This window comes from Brachyhypopomus gauderio, chromosome 8 (genome assembly GCF_052324685.1).
Source record: "Brachyhypopomus gauderio isolate BG-103 chromosome 8, BGAUD_0.2, whole genome shotgun sequence".
Lineage (NCBI taxonomy): Eukaryota > Metazoa > Chordata > Actinopteri > Gymnotiformes > Hypopomidae > Brachyhypopomus > Brachyhypopomus gauderio.
In genome coordinates, this window is record NC_135218.1 from 4,772,437 (window position 1) to 4,790,247 (window position 17,811).

The window sequence follows — 17,811 nt, forward strand, 5'->3', positions numbered from 1 at the left end:
TACGAATGCTACGTAAACTACGCTGATGCACTTTCTTTACTCGTTTTGTTGGTGTCCACGAGCCAAAATATGACAGATGTTTATATTTACATTTATCGTCTCTTAATTACATAAATGTACTTAAACAAGATTTACCATTCCCTCACCATTGCAGCCAACAAAGAAATCATGAATGGGATGTACAGGTGAGCCTTTTTAACTGGGGTCACCAATTCTGACGGCAGCCATCAGAATATGTGACCCCACTGAATCTCCAGGTAACAATAGTACACCGTGACCCCACAATAACAGAAAACAATGAAAAAATAACCCTAACCTTTTATTAGTCTATATTTAAACATTTTATCCAAATGTTTAGAATAACCATTCGTAATGACAGCATCTTGCTTACGATGAAGCTTGCTATTTTCGTGTAAAATGATGTAACGAAACATTCTTGTTTAAGTACATTTATGTAATTAAGAGAAGATAAAATGTAAATGATCTGTCATCTTTTGGCTGGCGGACACCAACAAAACGAGTAAAGAAACGCATCAGCGTAGCATTCGTAAAGCGTTGGTGCCTGTAAAAAAAAAAAAGACTCGAAAGGACTTGAAATTCCAAGTTTCAGACTTGGGACTTGACTTGACGGTTGCCTGTCTTGACTCGAGACTTGACTTGAGTTGACTGTCTTTGCTTGAGACTTGACTCGGGACTTGAGGATAAAGACTTGGACTTTCTTGAGACTTGCAAAACACTGACTTGGTCCCACCTCTGGTGACCCATTCTTTCACAAATGCTTGTAAAAACAGTCTACATGCCTAGGTGCTTAATTTTATACACCTGTGGACATGGAAGTGATTGGAACACCTGATTCTAATCATTTGGATGGGTGAGCGAATACTTTTGGCAATATTGTGTATATTCCCTCAATTTGTAAAAAAAAACTCAAATACAAGGATAGGTACAGGTCTGGGCAGATTTACTTTACTGCAGACTGCAGACATATAGTCAGTAATAACTACTTCTATGTCACAGTCACGTAACTTATCAAATCCAGCTATTATTTAAGAAGTTCATAGTATGGAATCAAATTGATCGTATGATATGTTTATTATGCTTTATTATTCGGCCCTTTGCAGAACCCTTTGAGTAATCATGAGTGTGTCATTCCGTGGTTCGGCTGGCCCTCAGGAACCCAAGGTCTCCTGGGTGGTCCCGAGGATCCAACATGTCCTCATTCCCCCCGTGAGTCCGTCCTATTTCCTCAAACCTCTCTTGCTCCTGCGCCCTTTGGTACTGAGGGAGAACACAGAAACACATATTACTGTAACTCAAAGCTATAATAAGTAGTCACGTAGGCATACATGCACACACATACATATACATAGCCTGTAGACAAGCATAAATAAAAATGTGTAAAAACAAACATTTCAAATGAGGAACGTTAACTGAATATCGAAGATTTGTCTATTTGTCATGTACTAAAAAACAGCAGGTTTTCCCTCTCGTGTTGTCAGTCTCTCATTGCAGTAGGGGGTAAAACAGGGAAGCCCCCCTCCATTAACAAAGCTATAGACGCTCGGAGGGCTGAAGTCTCACACAGGAGCTGGTTCTGGTCCATTTGAATCCTCCTACATCACAGCCTTAGCTGTAGCACCGCCCCCCCCCCCCCCCCCCCCCCCCCCCCCCCTCCTGACAACAGCTGAGATGAGCCCCTTGTTTCCACAAGCTAACCTGACACCTTTGGCTTGCCCTGCCCTGTGCCAGCCTGCCTGCAACATGCTGTGAGCCCTGTGGCGTTTCCACAAGCCTGCCTGTGACACACACGTTCAAGAGGGAAGGATCATCACACAGAGAGAGAGAGAGAGAGAGTGAGAGAGAGTGAGAGAGAGAGAGAGAGAGAGAGAGAGAGAGAGAGAGAGAGAGAGAGAGAGAGAGAGAGAGAGAGAGAGAGAAAAAATCTCATATGAACCTTTTTCTTTATGTATGTCTTTTATGAAGCAGCTGGAACCAATTCAAGGACTCCAAGGAATAAATTCACATATAAAACTGCCATTCGGTTCCTGTTTCTACTAAGGCGTTTTGGAAACGATGAGATAAAGGTGAAGGAGGGTTGGTTTTTTTGGCTCAATAACAGGAGTTTGGTGTTGTGGACGTTCTAGACGTTACTTAAGAATTGGGTGGAGATTATAAATGTTATCTATACAAGTTGCCACAGATCCGGCATGAGTAAAGGCTGCAATTATGACACACAAAACCAAAAAGAACAACCTTTATATCTGAAGCACCTAAAACACCATAATGCCATCACAGACATTGCACAAGCAGAAACATCACTCTTTCTTTCTGTCTTTCTTTCTCTCTTTCCTTTTGTTAACAGTTGTAATGCTGTGTGGTGTAGTCTTTTAAAGGCTCATTGAAGCCACTGAATGCCCAGTTATGGATGTCTAGCGGGGCTGGGGCTCAGCGTTATAAAATTATACTCCCTGACTTCACACACGGCTTAGTGTAGTTTTACAGCTGTCTTCGCTCCTTGTTATTATACCCACCCCTATTGAATAAGTGTGTGTGTGAGTGTGTGTGTGTGTGTGTGTGTGGGGGGGTGTGTGGGTGTGGGTGTGTTGGTGTTCACATATGCTTTATAGGGTGCCAAGCACTGTCCTTTTTGGAGATACCTTTATTTAACTCAGTGACTTGTGTAGTTGACTTGTGGGTAAAAAAAAAACTAAAAACAAATCACCACGCTACAGCCAACAACAAGCACCTGCTACTACTTCAGACAGAATGTTCTGGAATGAAGGGACTCTGTTTGGCCTTTCCAGCCTTAGCTGGGTATTAACTGTGGCTGTCACTGAGGTAAAAAAAATGTGTCCAAAACCATTAAGGTTTCTGAGGTGTAGGACATTAGTTTTAAATCTTAGTGAACCCAGTACTGTGTTCTTTGTGGTAAAAGTTATGAGTTAAGTTAGGACTTGGGTCATTTACAGTCAGGAGATGTCTTTTGCTTGGGCATGCGTGATGATAAGGTAGACGAGTGTTGTGTAGTGTGTCATCACTCACATCTTCTGGTGATCGCTGACTCGGTTTCTCAAGACAGTGACCTACGAAAAGCATCATCAGAGAAGTGAGACAAGCTTCTCGGAATCGTTCCAAACTCCAAGTTTCCTTCTCATGCCAATCAAATGTCTAGGAACTGATCCAACAAGACACAGTAAAACCAGATGGCTCTGCCAAATCTGGCCTAGGTGTGAATGGCACAGCTCCTATGATTTATAGTTTTTTGGCTCTGTAAACCTGTTTATATATAAAAGTTCTCTTTCATCAAAGGAAGTTACTGATCACGTTGTTATCTGTCCTCTTTATGCTTGTCCTAGTACTATGTTAGACACAAACTCATGTCAAAAGTCATACCTCATATTTCTGATGCATGTACTTGTACTGTAGTTCAAATTTCTCTGCCTCAAGTTGGTACATCCACTTCCAAAGTTCATTTGCCTTCTCTCTACGGCACGACAAACAGGATTAACCAGTCTCTAAAGTACGTATAGGCCTGTACTCTGTGGTTGTGCAGGATATTTTAAAAATGCCTTTAGCATACCATGCTTTAATACCACATTAATTCTTACATTTAGGCATTCAGTAGATTTATTTATGCAAATGTTCTGTCTGTACCTGAGCTTCTCAGCATTCAGGTGGTCAATGTTCAGCTCTTTACGGCGTTCACTGAGGATCTTTTTCTTCTTCTCTCTCTCTGTTGGCTTCCTCGGCGTTCCCCTCTTGTCCGTCTGTAAAATGAATCTGTCATAAATCATCCGGCCGCCCACCCCATAACATCACAGTCTCTGTGGAGTCACCGGAACTACCCTCTGAATGTAACCGGTGAACTGTAAGTTTGTCAGAACTTTCTTCTTCTTCGCATCATCATCAGCCTTTTTTTTGGCCTCTTCTTCTTCCTTTCTCGCCTTTTCTTCCTGCGATGTACAAGATTAATTAGTTTTGCAGAAAAAAAAAACCCAAAAAACAAGCCAAAACAAAAAAGCCCCGAGGTTTGAACTCACCACTAGCTTGTTCTGACGCTCTTTGTCTCTCTCGGCACGAATCCTCTGTTGCTCCGCTCTTTCCGATCGTCTCTTCTCCTTGTTTTGAGCAGAAAACGAGATGTTCAGGCGTTCTACCCCTACAGCTACAGTTCCTGAGCAAAACATCCTTTGGACTCACTATTCTGCTGGTGAGGGCGAGGAGTTCCTCTTCCTCTTTCTTGCGGCTCTCGAAGTGCGTCTCAATCAGGGACTGCAGCTCTGTCAGATCCTTCTCCATGCGCTTACGGTGGATGTCCTGCTCAGAAGACACCACGACATTGCCTGGCCTAGTTACAGTACTGTCTGTTTCAAAACAGAGAACTCCTCCTCAAAACTGGTGATGTTCCAACTATTTATTTCATTTGTACTCACATCAAAGTCAACTTTCTCCCCATCAGGAATTTTGGGAGGTACCAGGGGTGGCAGGAAAGTTCTGGAAATAATAGTGCAACTGCAGTTTTCCCTCCAACATACTGAGGAAGTGTACGTATATGCATCGTACCCCCCACAATCACTCACTTTGGTTTAGGTTTCGCTTCCTCTGTGGCAACCAGTTAGTTTGAAGGAGGTAACAAAAAGGGTTAAAAACATGTAATGATAATTATAATATCAAGAGAGATGCTTAAGAAACAGAGATAATAAAAAAAAAATTGGTGAAGTTGCAGGATTCTTTCCTACCTCCTTCCTCACATTCCACATTTGCACCTATGGAAGAAGAAAGGTCAAATATATCTGGGTAATATTACATCATACAATGCCTGAGGATTAAACCACAGACCATGTTGTCATTCACACTTCCTTTGTTGGAAATACAGCATCTCACAAAACCAAGATTTTTCACAGACTGGTGAAAAGGTTTGGGTATGGCAGATGGTACTTAAGGGGAGAATGTTCCAGAAGGACTTGCCCACAAGGACTTGTCTCCCAATGCGTTATTCATGCAACCTGTTGCTAGTGTCATCATTTAGCTATTTAGCTGTTCCTCTCCTGATTCTTGATGATTGGTTGACTCCCTATGAGCTGTTGAAGATAAACACATGGGCACGATGCGTTCATTTACAAATTACTCATTAGATGTTAAACGTTGAGAGAAGCAAGTTGTGGATGGTGTAGTCACTCAAGGCTTTGAGGTCGTGCCTGACATCCTCCTGCTTTCTTGTTTTGTTTGCATTTCCTTTATTGTCAACACATTTCTGGCGTTTCTTTTTTAAATTAATGTTATTATTACAGTATAAAGATGGAGAAAGAATTTCAATCTGACAAATTGATGGGGACGAAAAGGAAAAAATACATTATTACTAAATATTCATAGTGACTATTTTTTTTGTCCCTCCCCCTCATCTCTACCTTCCACTAACCCCTCCCACTCCTCCTCTCTACCTTCCACTAACCCCTCCTCCTCCTCTCTACTTTCTTCTAACCCCTCCCCCCCTCTACCTTCCACTAACCCCTCCCCCTCCTCTCTACCTTCCTCTAACCCCTGCCCCTCTCTACCTTCCACTAACCCCTCCTCCTCTACTTCTGGCCCCGCCCCCACACCCTCCTCTTTGCCAGGCTCTAACACCATACAGAGGCAGTATTCAGAACTGGACATCCATTCCAAATCCTGTCCTGGATTTTGCAACCCTCTGTATGTTGTAATCTTCTGTAATGACTCATTAACTGGTTGGGCACTGTGTCATCACACACTCCTATGAAGAGGGGGGAGACTGCAGAACCTGGACCTTGAGGACTATGAATCCCCTGCCATAGAAAATACATAATGTATCTGCTCACACATAAATCACACACAACATCCCCTCTCCCCCTGCGCACATTGTAGGCTACAATAGTGCATACCTGTCAAGTGTCCCGTTTTGGCCGGGACAGTCCCGTATTTTACCGCTCTGTCCCGGCGTCATCCCGTATTTTTATTTTCCCGTATTTGTCCCATATTTTCAATTTTTATTTTTTTAAAGCATTCATGTGTCACTAGCCTCGCGAGAACTGCCACCCAGACTACTGCAGGTGGAACTGCCACCCAGACTACTGCAGGTGGAACTGCCACCCAGACCACTGCAGGTGGAACTGCCACCCAGACTACTGCAGGTGGAACTGTCACCCAGACCACTGCAGGTGGAACTGCCACCCAGACCACTGCAGGTGGAACTGCCACCCAGACCACTGCAGGTGGAACTGCCACCCAGACTACTGCAGGTGGAACTGCCACCCAGACCACTGCAGGTGGAACTGCCACCCAGACTACTGCAGGTGGAACTGCCACCCAGACCACTGCAGGTGGAACTGCCACCCAGACTACTGCAGGTGGAACTGCCACCCAGACTACTGCAGGTGGAACTGCCACCCAGACCACTGCAGGTGGAACTGCCACCCAGACCACTGCAGGTGGAACTGCCACCCAGACTACTGCAGGTGGAACTGCCACCCAGACCACTGCAGGTGGAACTGCCACCCAGACCACTGCAGGTGGAACTGCCACCCAGACTACTGCAGGTGGAACTGCCACCCAGACTACTGCAGGTGGAACTGCCACCCAGACCACTGCAGGTGGAACTGCCACCCAGACCACTGCAGGTGGAACTGCCACCCAGACTACTGCAGGTGGAACTGTCACCCAGACCACTGCAGGTGGAACTGCCACCCAGACTACTGCAGGTAGAACTGCCACCCAGACCACTGCAGGTGGAACTGCCACCCAGACCACTGCAGGTGGAACTGCCACCCAGACTACTGCAGGTGGAACTGCCACCCAGACCACTGCAGGTAGAACTGCCACCCAGACTACTGCAGGTGGAACTGACACCCAGACTACTGCAGGTGGAACTGCCACCCAGACCACTGCAGGTGGAACTGCCACCCAGACTACTGCAGGTGGAACTGCCACCCAGACTACTGCAGGTGGCAGTTCTAGTGAGGCTAGTGACAGAATTCTGTTTGGAGCGGCACATGAATGTTTAAAAAAATATAAAAATTGAAAACTCGTGGGTTTAGTGTCGACAGTGGGAGCAAACCTGGAACAACAAATCAGAGATGGGTTTAACGAGAGAAGGCAGTCCTGCCAAAAAAGCTAAGCGTACGTGTGAGTACCTTGACGAATGGGACAGGGAATTTACTTTCCTAAAGAGGAGCATGAAGGGGCATAACTACTCATTCTGTAAGATATGTAGCTGTGATTTTAGTGTCTCTCTTCGGGGAAGGAACGATGTCCGTCAGCACGAACAATCTACCAAGCACAAACGCGGGCTAAAGGCACAGAAATATGCCTAGGAGATGTCCCCATTTGTAGCTAGAAATACCACTAGAAAATTTATTTTTTTATTCATTTGTAGTTCAAAACATATTTGGGGTGTTTTTTCTTCACTTTTTGCCACTCCAAAGATGTCTTCGTCTCTCCTACAGCCTCGATTGCAGCTATATGCAAATAACCGATTATGCAAATTAGGCGATGACGTCATATACGGGAAATGTCCCGTATTTTTAAATACAAAACTTGACAGGTATGCAATAGTGTGCACACTCACCATCATACACAGCAAACGGTTAAGAACTCGGCCATACGCTTGGTTAAGAGCTGTTAGATCAGGCATCTGTATACCTGCCCTCAGTTTATCTCTAAGTTTATGTCAATGTATCACCCCCCTACCCCCCACCCAGCCCACACACCACAGTCCCGCCAACATGGGTGCACAGCCATCTGACAGCTCCGGTCCTAACAGCTTTCCTCGTGGGAAGAACCTTGAGCTCAGTTACACGCAGCCAATAGCAGAAGACTAGGCAGGGATTATCGTGACATAGCTAACAACAGCTCCTCTGTTCGCGGTCTTCAGCTCGCTCGGCTGGATAGGCTCCCTGCGAACACAACGCGACCCCTCTCACCGCAGGCCAGCGTGGGACAGTTAGAGGAAACGCACGAGAGGATAGCCGGGACCCGTGCGACTCTACTAAGGCGCGTGGAAGAAGTGAAAGTTGCGCGCAGAGCCAGATCCCGCAGACCGTGCGTGCCAGCAACGTCCCGTGACCTTAACATAGCACTCCACCCTCCAGCATAGCTGTGTGTTTACCAACAGAGATCGTGGCATGTGTAGCTCCTCTCTGCTTGGTCCACTGCCAAAACCTGCAGCAACTCCTGGCTGGGACAGGGACACTGCCAAAAGTGCACCACACCCAGAAGGAGTACTCACTTTCTGAAACATTTTGGTAAATGTAAGGGTGTGCCCCCCCCCCCCCCCCCCCCCCCCCCCAATCCTCAGTTTGAGGGTGTTTGTTATGGCAGGACCCAAAAAGAGTGTCAGGGAAAGGGTTTGGTTGACAGGAGGTAATGCAACATAAAAGGTTATTCATAACTGACATTCTGTCTTGCTAGAAACAATAAGGATGGGGGGGGGGGGGGGGGGGTATTTAGAGATCTTTCCCTGAGCAGCTCGTGACTCATCTTTGGTCACGGCGTATATGAACATCTCAGATGTTCCATCATCACTTATCTCACTCAGTGATACTCAGATTTCAGTGCCGTGATTACGTGTGTGTGCTGGGACCTCTCTCTTCAGCATTTTGAATTTGTTGTGTATTTGTTGTGTAGTGGTGGCTTACCACGTTCCTCACTGAAACCAGAAACAAAGCAGAGAAGCACTTGATCAGATAGCTGCCATGATATTATACATTGTATATGTGTAGATAACTTTAATCTAGTCATAATTACCAAACTCTGCTGTGTAATATACAACATAACATCATCAATACTGAATTCCCTGAATTATAGAAAGCTGACATTAAAAATGTAGTTAGTACTCACTCATATTCATTACAAATGTAGTCAGTACTCACTCATATTCATTACAAATGTAATCAGTACTTACTCATATTCATTACAAATGTAGTCAGTACTTACTCATATTCATTACAAATGTAGTCAGTACTTACTCATATTCAGTTGCTTCTGTGTCTAACATGTTGGTTGTAATTCTGCTGCAAATAAATACATTTTGATTTTCTTTTCAACTTCAACATTATTACATTTTTTTGCTTGTTGTTTTATCTGTTTCACAATAAAATCACAATAACAACAGCTATAATAATAATCTATCATTTGAATTAAATAATTATAATAAGCATTGGCAACTATTATTGGCAACTTTTGCTCTGCACTGGATTAAAAAAAGATCCGGTATACTGCAATTAAAACAAAACCTTCACATTATTCAGATGCATGTTGATTAGCAAGACATTTTAAATCAATTGTGTATAAGACCTGTATAAAACTATTGCAGAATAAAAATTACATGAATCACAGGCATATTAAAGAATTTTATTAACGTAATTTAGTATAAGCTGTATTTTGTTTTTTAATCCTACCACATTCGGGAAAGAAACAAGAACAACTTTCACAAGAAAGTGAGGTTTTACCTGCGTCTGTGCAGACTGGGGTGGGCTTCAGGAGCTTGCTATACCAATGCATCTGAACTCAACTGGCTTATAAGCTGCCCCCTAGTCACATGACTACCTGTAGGACTCTATTTTCACATAGATGAATATTCTGCAGCATATGCACACATACACGCACGCCTCGGTACAATGGGTGGACACAAATTCTCTCTGGTGATCTATTGTGCCTATTTATACATCTCACGCCCAACTGGCCAGAGCTGAACTAATCCCCCCAACATGGAGCTGTCTCTGCTGCACAATGAAGAGGGGTTAGGGGTGAAGATAGGGAGAATGGGGAACTGTGAGATACAGTAAAGTCTACTGGGCCTAAACAGTTTATGACAGGGCATGTGAGACTGGGAATCGGGCCATACATCGGACTGCCTGACGCCTCAGGAGGATCAGTCACCTTTGACCTCTGACCTGGACACGTAGATTGAAGCCAAAAGCTACCAGCATGACTCATGTGCAAGGCGTTTGTGTTGCATAGATCATGACTATTGTTTTGCTTTAGTTTATCATGACCCCGTATGACAAATGCGAAAATATCTTTTAGGGATACATTGGTAAAATGCACATGGTAAAATCTACTGCAATATTGTAAATTTAAGTTTGAAATATGTAAATGCTATTTAACACACATTTTTTATTTAACTGCTAGAATATGTAAAATGGTGGAATTATCCCGAGTGGTATAAAGGGTGCCCAGCAGGAGAGGCGCGCACACACACACACATACACACGTGTGCCCCACCCCCTATCACCTGATTAAAGTCTACATACAGGTGCTGTGGATTGCTCACCTACAGCAGCTCAGGAGACATCCCTCATGTCTCTCTGCTCACGTTAGCACACTCTTACAGCCCCTATGTTTATTTGATTGTTTGCTGTTATTGTTTTTCCTTTACCAGCATGGTACCTGTTTTGTTGTCATGGAGAATAAAAGACTCACTTGCGGGGGGGGGGGGGGGGGGGGGGGGGAGGAGCACTGGGGACCCTAGGAGGGCTCCGTGCCCAGAGGTGAGCACAGCCTCACTGGCCTCATGTTCCCAGTGTGGGGTGACCTCTGCTGTCGTCATCACTGGTTGAAGGCCTCTCTTATCTCTAATACCCTGCATGTTTTCTATTAATAAATGGTATTGGGCTTTTAACACAAGGGCTCACCTGCCAAAGGATGACACTTCAAATGTTTTTTTTTTTAAATAAATAATTCGTAGCCTGATATATATGTCCTTTCATAAATATTTGGACAGCTGGTTTCCTCATTTTTATGAGTTTCCATGATGCTCTATGGTTTAAACAATGAATATCAAATGTCTTTGTTGCTTCTGAAAATGTCCAAACTTTGAAACCAGCTGCCAATAGCTACTATTGGCAATTCTGGAATTTGCTATTACCAGAAAATACCGATCCTTGTCATTGCTGTGTCCAGGGGCGAAACTGAGCGATGTGGCTACCAGAGCTGTCCAGTGTTCAGAATTTCAGTGTTTTGCACAACAAAGTAGAAAAGATGTCTTGTAAAAAATAAGCACTCTGTCGAGCTGTAAACCTGTCAGTTCATTTGTCTATTAGTACTCCCTTCCCCTCTGGCTGTTTATAAAACTGGTAATATGCAAGAAGAATTCAGCTAGACTTAACCAGAGCCTGATTAGCACTGTGGCCTAGGTCATGTTTTCTGTAAATGACAGTTTAGCTACCATAGTTACAACAGAGAAAACATGTTTGAAACGTGTGAAAAAAAATGTAGGTTGAAGCATAAGGTTGAGGTTTTGTCATAGGTACGATAATAGCAACAAGAACCACACAAACAACAACAACAACAGCATTTTATTATGAAATTGTGATTTAACATAGCTTTACATGAGTCTCTAATTTGTATATGAGGTTACATTTAATCTTTGATAATTTAGTACCTATCAAAGGTTTTCTTCACCATAATAAGGACATTGTGGTAGACCCAATGAATAAATATCATTTGTTGGATCATTATGTTTAAAGGTAATCATCAAGGTAGAAAAAATACCATTCGTATATATTGTTTACATATCTAATTGTTATTTTATGTGTAATTCATAGTATTGCTATTTTTATTGGGATATCATAATAAATTAAGGTCACTTTAATTATTGTGGTGTTGGTCTTTAAATGGTGTTTAATGACACTGGTTCTAGCCTATTGCATTGGGTCTGATGAACAGTAGTACGCAATAATCCTATAGGCACCCAGGAAATTAAAAGCTATTTATAACAGCCAAAATCATATTCTCTTATAAAAAAAATAAGACATAAATAAATGCAGAAATAAATCAATACCACAATAAATCTTGTTTTTTCTGCCTGATGCAACTTCAGCGGTGGCCTTCTGACTTTTTCTGTCTGTGCGACAATGACTTCAAATACACTGAAAGACCCCCAAGTGCCAGTTGAGATGTACAGATTAGAGCCCCGCTCCTCAGATTAGAGCCCCTCCCCTCAGATTAGAGCCCTGCTCCTCAGATTAGAGCCCCTCCCCTCAGCATAAGTACAGCTGGCCAAGCTGCTTAGACAGGAAATGGGAAGAAGCGTGTGCTTCTAAGAATCTACCATAAATATTTACTGCCCTGTTAAACAGCAAAAACTCATTAAACACCTTTGCAAAAAAGGTCATATAATTTTTGAATGCAAATTTTACTGTTGTATTTCTTCATGTGTTAAAGTTGTTTTTGTTTGATTTTACCAGTAAATATGTCAGCTATGCACAGTTGAGTATAACAAATGCGGGTGTTGAGTGACAGCCGTGACCTCATGAGACACTTAAAGGGCGTTACTGACTAATTAATGAACTCTTCTACATTATATCTCCAAATGTTTTATTCAGGAGTCAGCATTTAGTTCTTTATTAACATTACTTTTTACTCACACTCACAGACCTTTTTAGATTAGATAAATGGTTAAAGACATTTTAATACCTGTCCTCTGAGATTTGACTTTTAAAGTACTGGAACTGTTAATATCAAAAATTAACCTTTTCTGCTGTGTTCAGATATATGGGCTGATTGCCTTTGTAAGAAGCTTCAACCTACAAGCAAGAGAAAACACGTGGTAGATTTCTTACTGCAAAATGTTAAATAAAACATGTTAAATTAAATGAAAATACATTCATCCCCTAAGTGATTCTACTAAGTAGTCTGCAACTCAGAACTGTTCCCAAAGTTCCCACATTTAAATGAGGCAAACCTTTATAATAATTAATAATAAATTAAAGTAGCTCTAACTAGTCAAATAGACTTTAAATGGACTTTAATTATACCATTGTACAAGTAAATGTTTCATTATATTAAATGAAAAAATGTTTCATTAAAATATAAATACAATCATTTCTTCCTTTCATTCAACTAGAGATAAACAAATTACACAAATTCATATAATTTCCAAAAACAACAAATATTTAAACACTGCTTTTGTAATAACAGGGAACCAATTTGGGTGGCAGCTTAAACCTAAACAAAAAAAGTAATGAACATCTTAAAATGTCTGTCGGCAGAATTTATTACAGCAGTTTCGGATGGAACAGTTCCATGTTGTATGACAACGTGTCATCTTGTGCAGTAATAGTCTGTTACCTGCCGAGATCAGAAACCAAATCTCTGCTACCTCTGTGCTATTTTTGTGGAGACAAGGGTGTGTGTCCAGGCAAGTCTGATGCGCTCAGTCGGAGCTCAGATAACTCACACTGCATGTGAACACTGCCACCTTGCCGCGCACCAGGGCAACAGCCCGGGACTCATCTCATGAGTCATTCATACTGCTACCAATACGAAATCATCATTAAAGCGCTGCAGAACTGCACGAGCACTGACCTCAGCACAGCGGACCTGCGTCTGGACGCTCGCGCCCTGCACTAAAGTCAACAGTGGCAGTGGAAACTATGATAAGTGGTCTTGTGCTTATCAATCAGGTGCCCTGTCAGCCCGAGTGAACAACCACGTCTATTCTTACCATATCAGGACAGACCCATTCTGGAACATTCTGAAAGAATCACCAGAACCGTGAAAGTATTTCATCCCTGTACTGTTCTCCTCGCGTGCGTTTACGCAGTTCATCAGAACTTCCACCAAACGCTGCACGAGAGTCAGGATGCAGCGTCCTAGATAATGTGCTTTACTGAGCCATGCATTCCTGCATCAAATTACCTGGAGTGAGGCTGCAGGAATATAATAATGACTACAGCGTAAGTATTATGCACATATAAATTTGCCTTGCATAACATCTCGAGGCTATGCACACTGTATCGCCAAATTACCATTATCTTGTATCTACTGCTCAGCATGGTTTATTTAGTTTAGCATGAGTGGAGATGAACAGCTAACAATAGCAAACACCAACAATTGTACATAGCACGGCTCGACACGCATTTGGTCGTCAAAGTATTCATCTAAACAAAAACCACGAGTACTTATGAAGAATTCATCTAAGATCTGTGCAGTAGCATTAACCACTTACAGACGACGCATTCGGTGGCATAAGCAATGAAGACTGTAGGAGATTCATTTTGAATGTCAAAGCAGAGACGTTGAAATCTGAACTCCTTCTGGTCTTTTTTTTCAGAACTGAACCACTTCCCGCTTTGTAAAGGGGAGACAAACCTGCCAAACAATGTCCTTAGGAGGGGTTTATTCTAAGGACAGGAAAATCCCATATTAAAATAACGTCAAATTAGTTTAAATGTTAATGTTAATAAGGGTAAAACAAATGAAGCTTTAAAGTAAATTTCTTGTGTTTACTAACTTAGGCACTGTAAAAAAAAAACAATTATGTTATTATACAATGTACAATGTATACAATGGGATAATCTTTATCTTGACTACTATTTTGTCAGTTTTGTTCAGTCATTCGTCTACAATCAGTTTTTTTTTTGTTCTTTTAAAATTATATTGTGCAAAATGGTTTTCAAGAAAAAAACTGTAATAGCCTATTTCATAGAAAATATTTTATTGAAGAGGTCACAATCAAACATATTGTAATTGGACCGACAAACCAGTGGTAATATTTCGTAGTCAAAACTAATTCAATTCAAAGAAATATTTTTGCTTACGCATTGTAATCTCTTATTATAGTGCGCATTTTCCTCAACCTCAGAGAGACCGAAGTGTCGTTAGACCAGACTGACGGGTTAGTCTATGTGAGCACAGCAGTGAACTCTCTAAACTCTGCCCAATTTTCAAACACTAACTTCATAGATCCTGGAATTACATGAGTATTAATTTCATAAACGTACTGCATGCTGCATGCTAATGTGCACGATCTGTTAATTGGCTGGAATAAACAGCTGCTAGCTTCATCCCCACCGTAGCTGATCCCGACATCCTGTTAAAAGAAAACAGCATCATTCACTATGCAGTACTCTGTCCCTCTGATTAACAAACACACGAATGAACCTTCGAATAGCTAACACATGATTTGCAATGCTATGTTCGTGCACTTAAGACGTAGATGGTGTCTGTAGTTCTTCATCAGGATGTAACCACGTAGACTTAGATAAACACAATTCTTGTATGTGTTCAAACGCAGCTGTTGAGCAGATTATTTCCAGATTATTACCACCAGATTATCTGCTTTTTAGGCATCTAGAAGCGGTATCTTTCTCGTTAACATGCGTTCTTGTGGTTAGCTTCAGCTCTTCTTTGTGGGTGTAGCCTATGGAATTTCCAGTAGTTGTTAATGCTCCCACGAGCTGTGATTCACCCCAGGTCTGGCTCGTCCAGGCCCACGTTCTGTCTTATGACTCCTCGTGGCATCACACCGTTGTGAGCGTTGGCAAGTCACGCAAGCTGTGATGTTCTTGTGTGTGATATCAGGGTGGGGCTCACTCACATGTTCACTGCACTGGTCCCTTAGCAGCATCGAACATCTTCTTCCGCCCCTCCATTCCTGACATGGCCTCCACATTTTTCCTCCAGTCGCTGACCTCCACCGTCTTCTCCTGCAGAATACACACAGCAAGTTTAGGACGGTGCTACAGCAGGCATGATGAGTGTGCTCTCCTAAGGGCTCACGAATGATGGTTCCACCTTTTCTGTGTCTTCTTTCTTGACTGATTTGAGGTTTGCTCTCAGGTCCAGAGACACCTTATGTTTGGAGCCCAGGAGTGAGCGCAGGATGGCGTCTGCTGACACCCTCACCCTCCTCAGGTTGGGACGCTTGAACTTCCCTCTCAGGTCCAGCACCTTGATGTTCAGATCTTTGATCTGTATAGAGGAAAATCCTTATTGCTTACAACAACAATCATGTGGTTCAACAGAGAACAGGACTGTGTGAGGGTTCAGTCTGTATAACAGGAGTGTGTGAGGGTTCAGTCTGTATAACAGGAGTGTGCGAGGGTTCAGTCTGTATAACAGGAGTGCGTGAGGGTTCAGTCTGTATAACAGGAGTGTGTGAGGGTTCAGTCTGTAGAACAGGAGTGTGTGAGGGTTCAGTGTGTAGAACAGGAGTGTGTGAGGGTCCGGTCTGTAGAACAGGACTGTGTGAGGGTCCGGTCTGTAGAACAGGAGTGTGTGAGGGTTCAGTCTGTAGAACAGTACTGTGTGAGGGTCCGGTCTGTAGAACAGGACTGTGTGAAGGTCTGGTCTGTAGAACAGGACTGTGTGAGGGTCTGGTCTGTAGAACAGGAGTGTGTGAGGGTCTGGTCTGTAGAACAGTACTGTGTGTGGGTCTGGTCTGTAGAACAGGATTTTGTGAAGGTCTGGTCTGTAGAACAGGACTGTGTGAGGGTCTGGTCTGTAGAACAGTACTGTGTGAGGGTCCGGTCTGTAGAACAGTACTGTGTGAGGGTCCGGTCTGTAGAACAGTACTGTGTGAGGGTCTGGTCTGTAGAACAGTACTGTGTGAGGGTCCGGTCTGTAGAACAGTACTGTGTGAGGGTCTGGTCTGTAGAACAGTACTGTGTGAGGGTCCGGTCTGTAGAACAGTACTGTGTGAGGGTCTGGTCTGTAGAACAGTAGTGTGTGAGGGTCCGGTCTGTAGAACAGTACTGTGTGAAGGTCTGGTCTGTAGAACAGGACTGTGTGAGGGTCTGGTCTGTAGAACAGTACTGTGTGAGGGTCCGGTCTGTAGACTGCATGGCTCGGACCTCTCTGGTATTGTGCAGCACTTTGGCCTCGATGTCGTATCGCTCCTCATCCACCACGTCGATCTTGGCGTGTAGCTCTTGGCACAATTCCTACCCAGAAAAACCAGCAGACGTCTGCCACAGTCAGACTGAGTCACTGCTGACAGACGGTGTCAGCTATTTGAAACGCATATGAATGAAATGAAGTGGAAAGAAAAGCTTATTCAAATTGCATGCCAGGAGCAAAGAAACCATGTCGGAGTACAAACAGTGTCTCACGCCGGTTTTGATCCAACTTGGTGCCCGATCCTGTGAGCTTGAGCGGTCGTGGAGGTGTGTGTGTGCGTCGAGCGTGGGTTTACCTGCAGCTCTGCGAAGGACAGGCCGCTGGTGTTGAGAGGAGGGGCCTTCTCGGCCAGATATCGCTCCTTCTCCTCCTCCTTGTCCATCAGCTCCTGTTCCAGCATCTCTTTAGCTCTAGCCACCATCATACTCTGCCCACATACGCACACGCAAATATACATCACCTCGCCGTACTTACGACGGCTTCATCTTTATGTTTTCTACTCGTGATGTGAATCATTTTAGGGTCATATCAATGTACCTTTAGCATCAGCTTGCGGGAGGCTGAAATTTTGGGCTTTTTCTGGTGAATAGAAATCAGTTGTAAATCCAAATATATATAAAATTAAATTGCTACATATGATATGCTTGCGCTATATTAAAACACATTGGTCATCCCTTGATGGGACACGGTTAAAGACATAAAGGCTTAAATACTTGACCAAAATAAACTGCATTTGTTACTTGGATCATGTGAATACTTGATTCACCACAACACCCACAGGACATGCTATCATCACAGGGCTCACAACATTCAGTACAAAACAGCCAATATTGCAAAAAGGGTGGATGAAATTCTCTGTAGCCCTAGCTGGCTGTGATTATTTCCCCAGTGCGAACTGTATGCCAAAAATCTCCTGAAGCCCTGGTCAGAAGGTTCTGGAGAAGCAGTGCTGTCTAGACTCATATCCATGACTTATGTACATCAACTAATTTAAGTGAGAAGTTTAAGTGAGACAGTGCGGCTTAAATGATGAAGGACGTTTGCACTTTTATTTAGTTCTTTGTGGTTTACAAGTCCACAAAGCAAATTATCAAATTTGCATTCCTCTAAGATTCAACACAATTTTGCCCCTATAGCTTAGGTCTCAAAAACTAGTGAGCTGTCTACATAGAC

At 43.1% G+C, this 17,811-nt stretch overlaps 2 protein-coding genes across 3 annotated transcripts; both read right to left on the minus strand.

Moving 5' to 3' along the window:
- Positions 1 to 944: 944 nt before the first annotated feature.
- On the minus strand, positions 945 to 10,125 carry tnnt2b (troponin T type 2b (cardiac)). Of its 2 annotated transcripts, none has more exons than XM_077013905.1 (13): positions 9,465 to 10,125; positions 8,982 to 9,023; positions 8,652 to 8,662; positions 4,740 to 4,766; positions 4,581 to 4,602; positions 4,434 to 4,494; positions 4,201 to 4,317; positions 4,041 to 4,118; positions 3,846 to 3,953; positions 3,655 to 3,767; positions 3,394 to 3,484; positions 3,043 to 3,083; positions 945 to 1,278 (listed from the first exon to the last, which is right to left on the minus strand). In XM_077013905.1, exons 2-13 carry the CDS (start codon positions 9,008 to 9,010, stop codon positions 1,239 to 1,241), a joined length of 738 nt encoding a protein of 245 aa, XP_076870020.1. In that variant the 5' UTR covers positions 9,011 to 9,023; positions 9,465 to 10,125; the 3' UTR covers positions 945 to 1,238. The 2 variants fall into 2 exon arrangements, with proteins under 2 accessions (XP_076870020.1, XP_076870019.1); XM_077013904.1 differs by having other exon boundaries at positions 8,982 to 9,026.
- A 4,308-nt stretch (positions 10,126 to 14,433) lies between these two features.
- Positions 14,434 to 17,335, minus strand: tnni1b (troponin I type 1b (skeletal, slow)). Its single transcript, XM_077013907.1, has 6 exons — positions 17,176 to 17,335; positions 16,934 to 17,065; positions 16,593 to 16,682; positions 15,535 to 15,711; positions 15,338 to 15,446; positions 14,434 to 14,830 (listed from the first exon to the last, which is right to left on the minus strand). Exons 1-5 carry the CDS (start codon positions 17,182 to 17,184, stop codon positions 15,342 to 15,344), a joined length of 513 nt encoding a protein of 170 aa, XP_076870022.1. The 5' UTR covers positions 17,185 to 17,335; the 3' UTR covers positions 14,434 to 14,830; positions 15,338 to 15,341.
- Between the last annotated feature and the right edge of the window lie 476 nt (positions 17,336 to 17,811).

Coding starts and splice junctions, on each gene's coding strand:
- tnnt2b (XM_077013905.1), bottom strand. CDS start 9,010: ATGTTAGACACAGAAGCAACTGAATATGA. Junction 4,495..4,580: donor GAAGCGAAACCTAAACCAAA/GTGAGTGATTGT, acceptor TATTATTTCCAG/AACTTTCCTGCCACCCCTGG. Junction 3,485..3,654: donor CTGAATGCTGAGAAGCTCAG/GTACAGACAGAA, acceptor GTCGTGCCGTAG/AGAGAAGGCAAATGAACTTT.
- tnni1b (XM_077013907.1), bottom strand. Junction 16,683..16,933: donor TGTCCTTCGCAGAGCTGCAG/GTAAACCCACGC, acceptor TTTTCTGGGTAG/GAATTGTGCCAAGAGCTACA. Junction 15,447..15,534: donor AGAAAGAAGACACAGAAAAG/GTGGAACCATCA, acceptor TGTATTCTGCAG/GAGAAGACGGTGGAGGTCAG.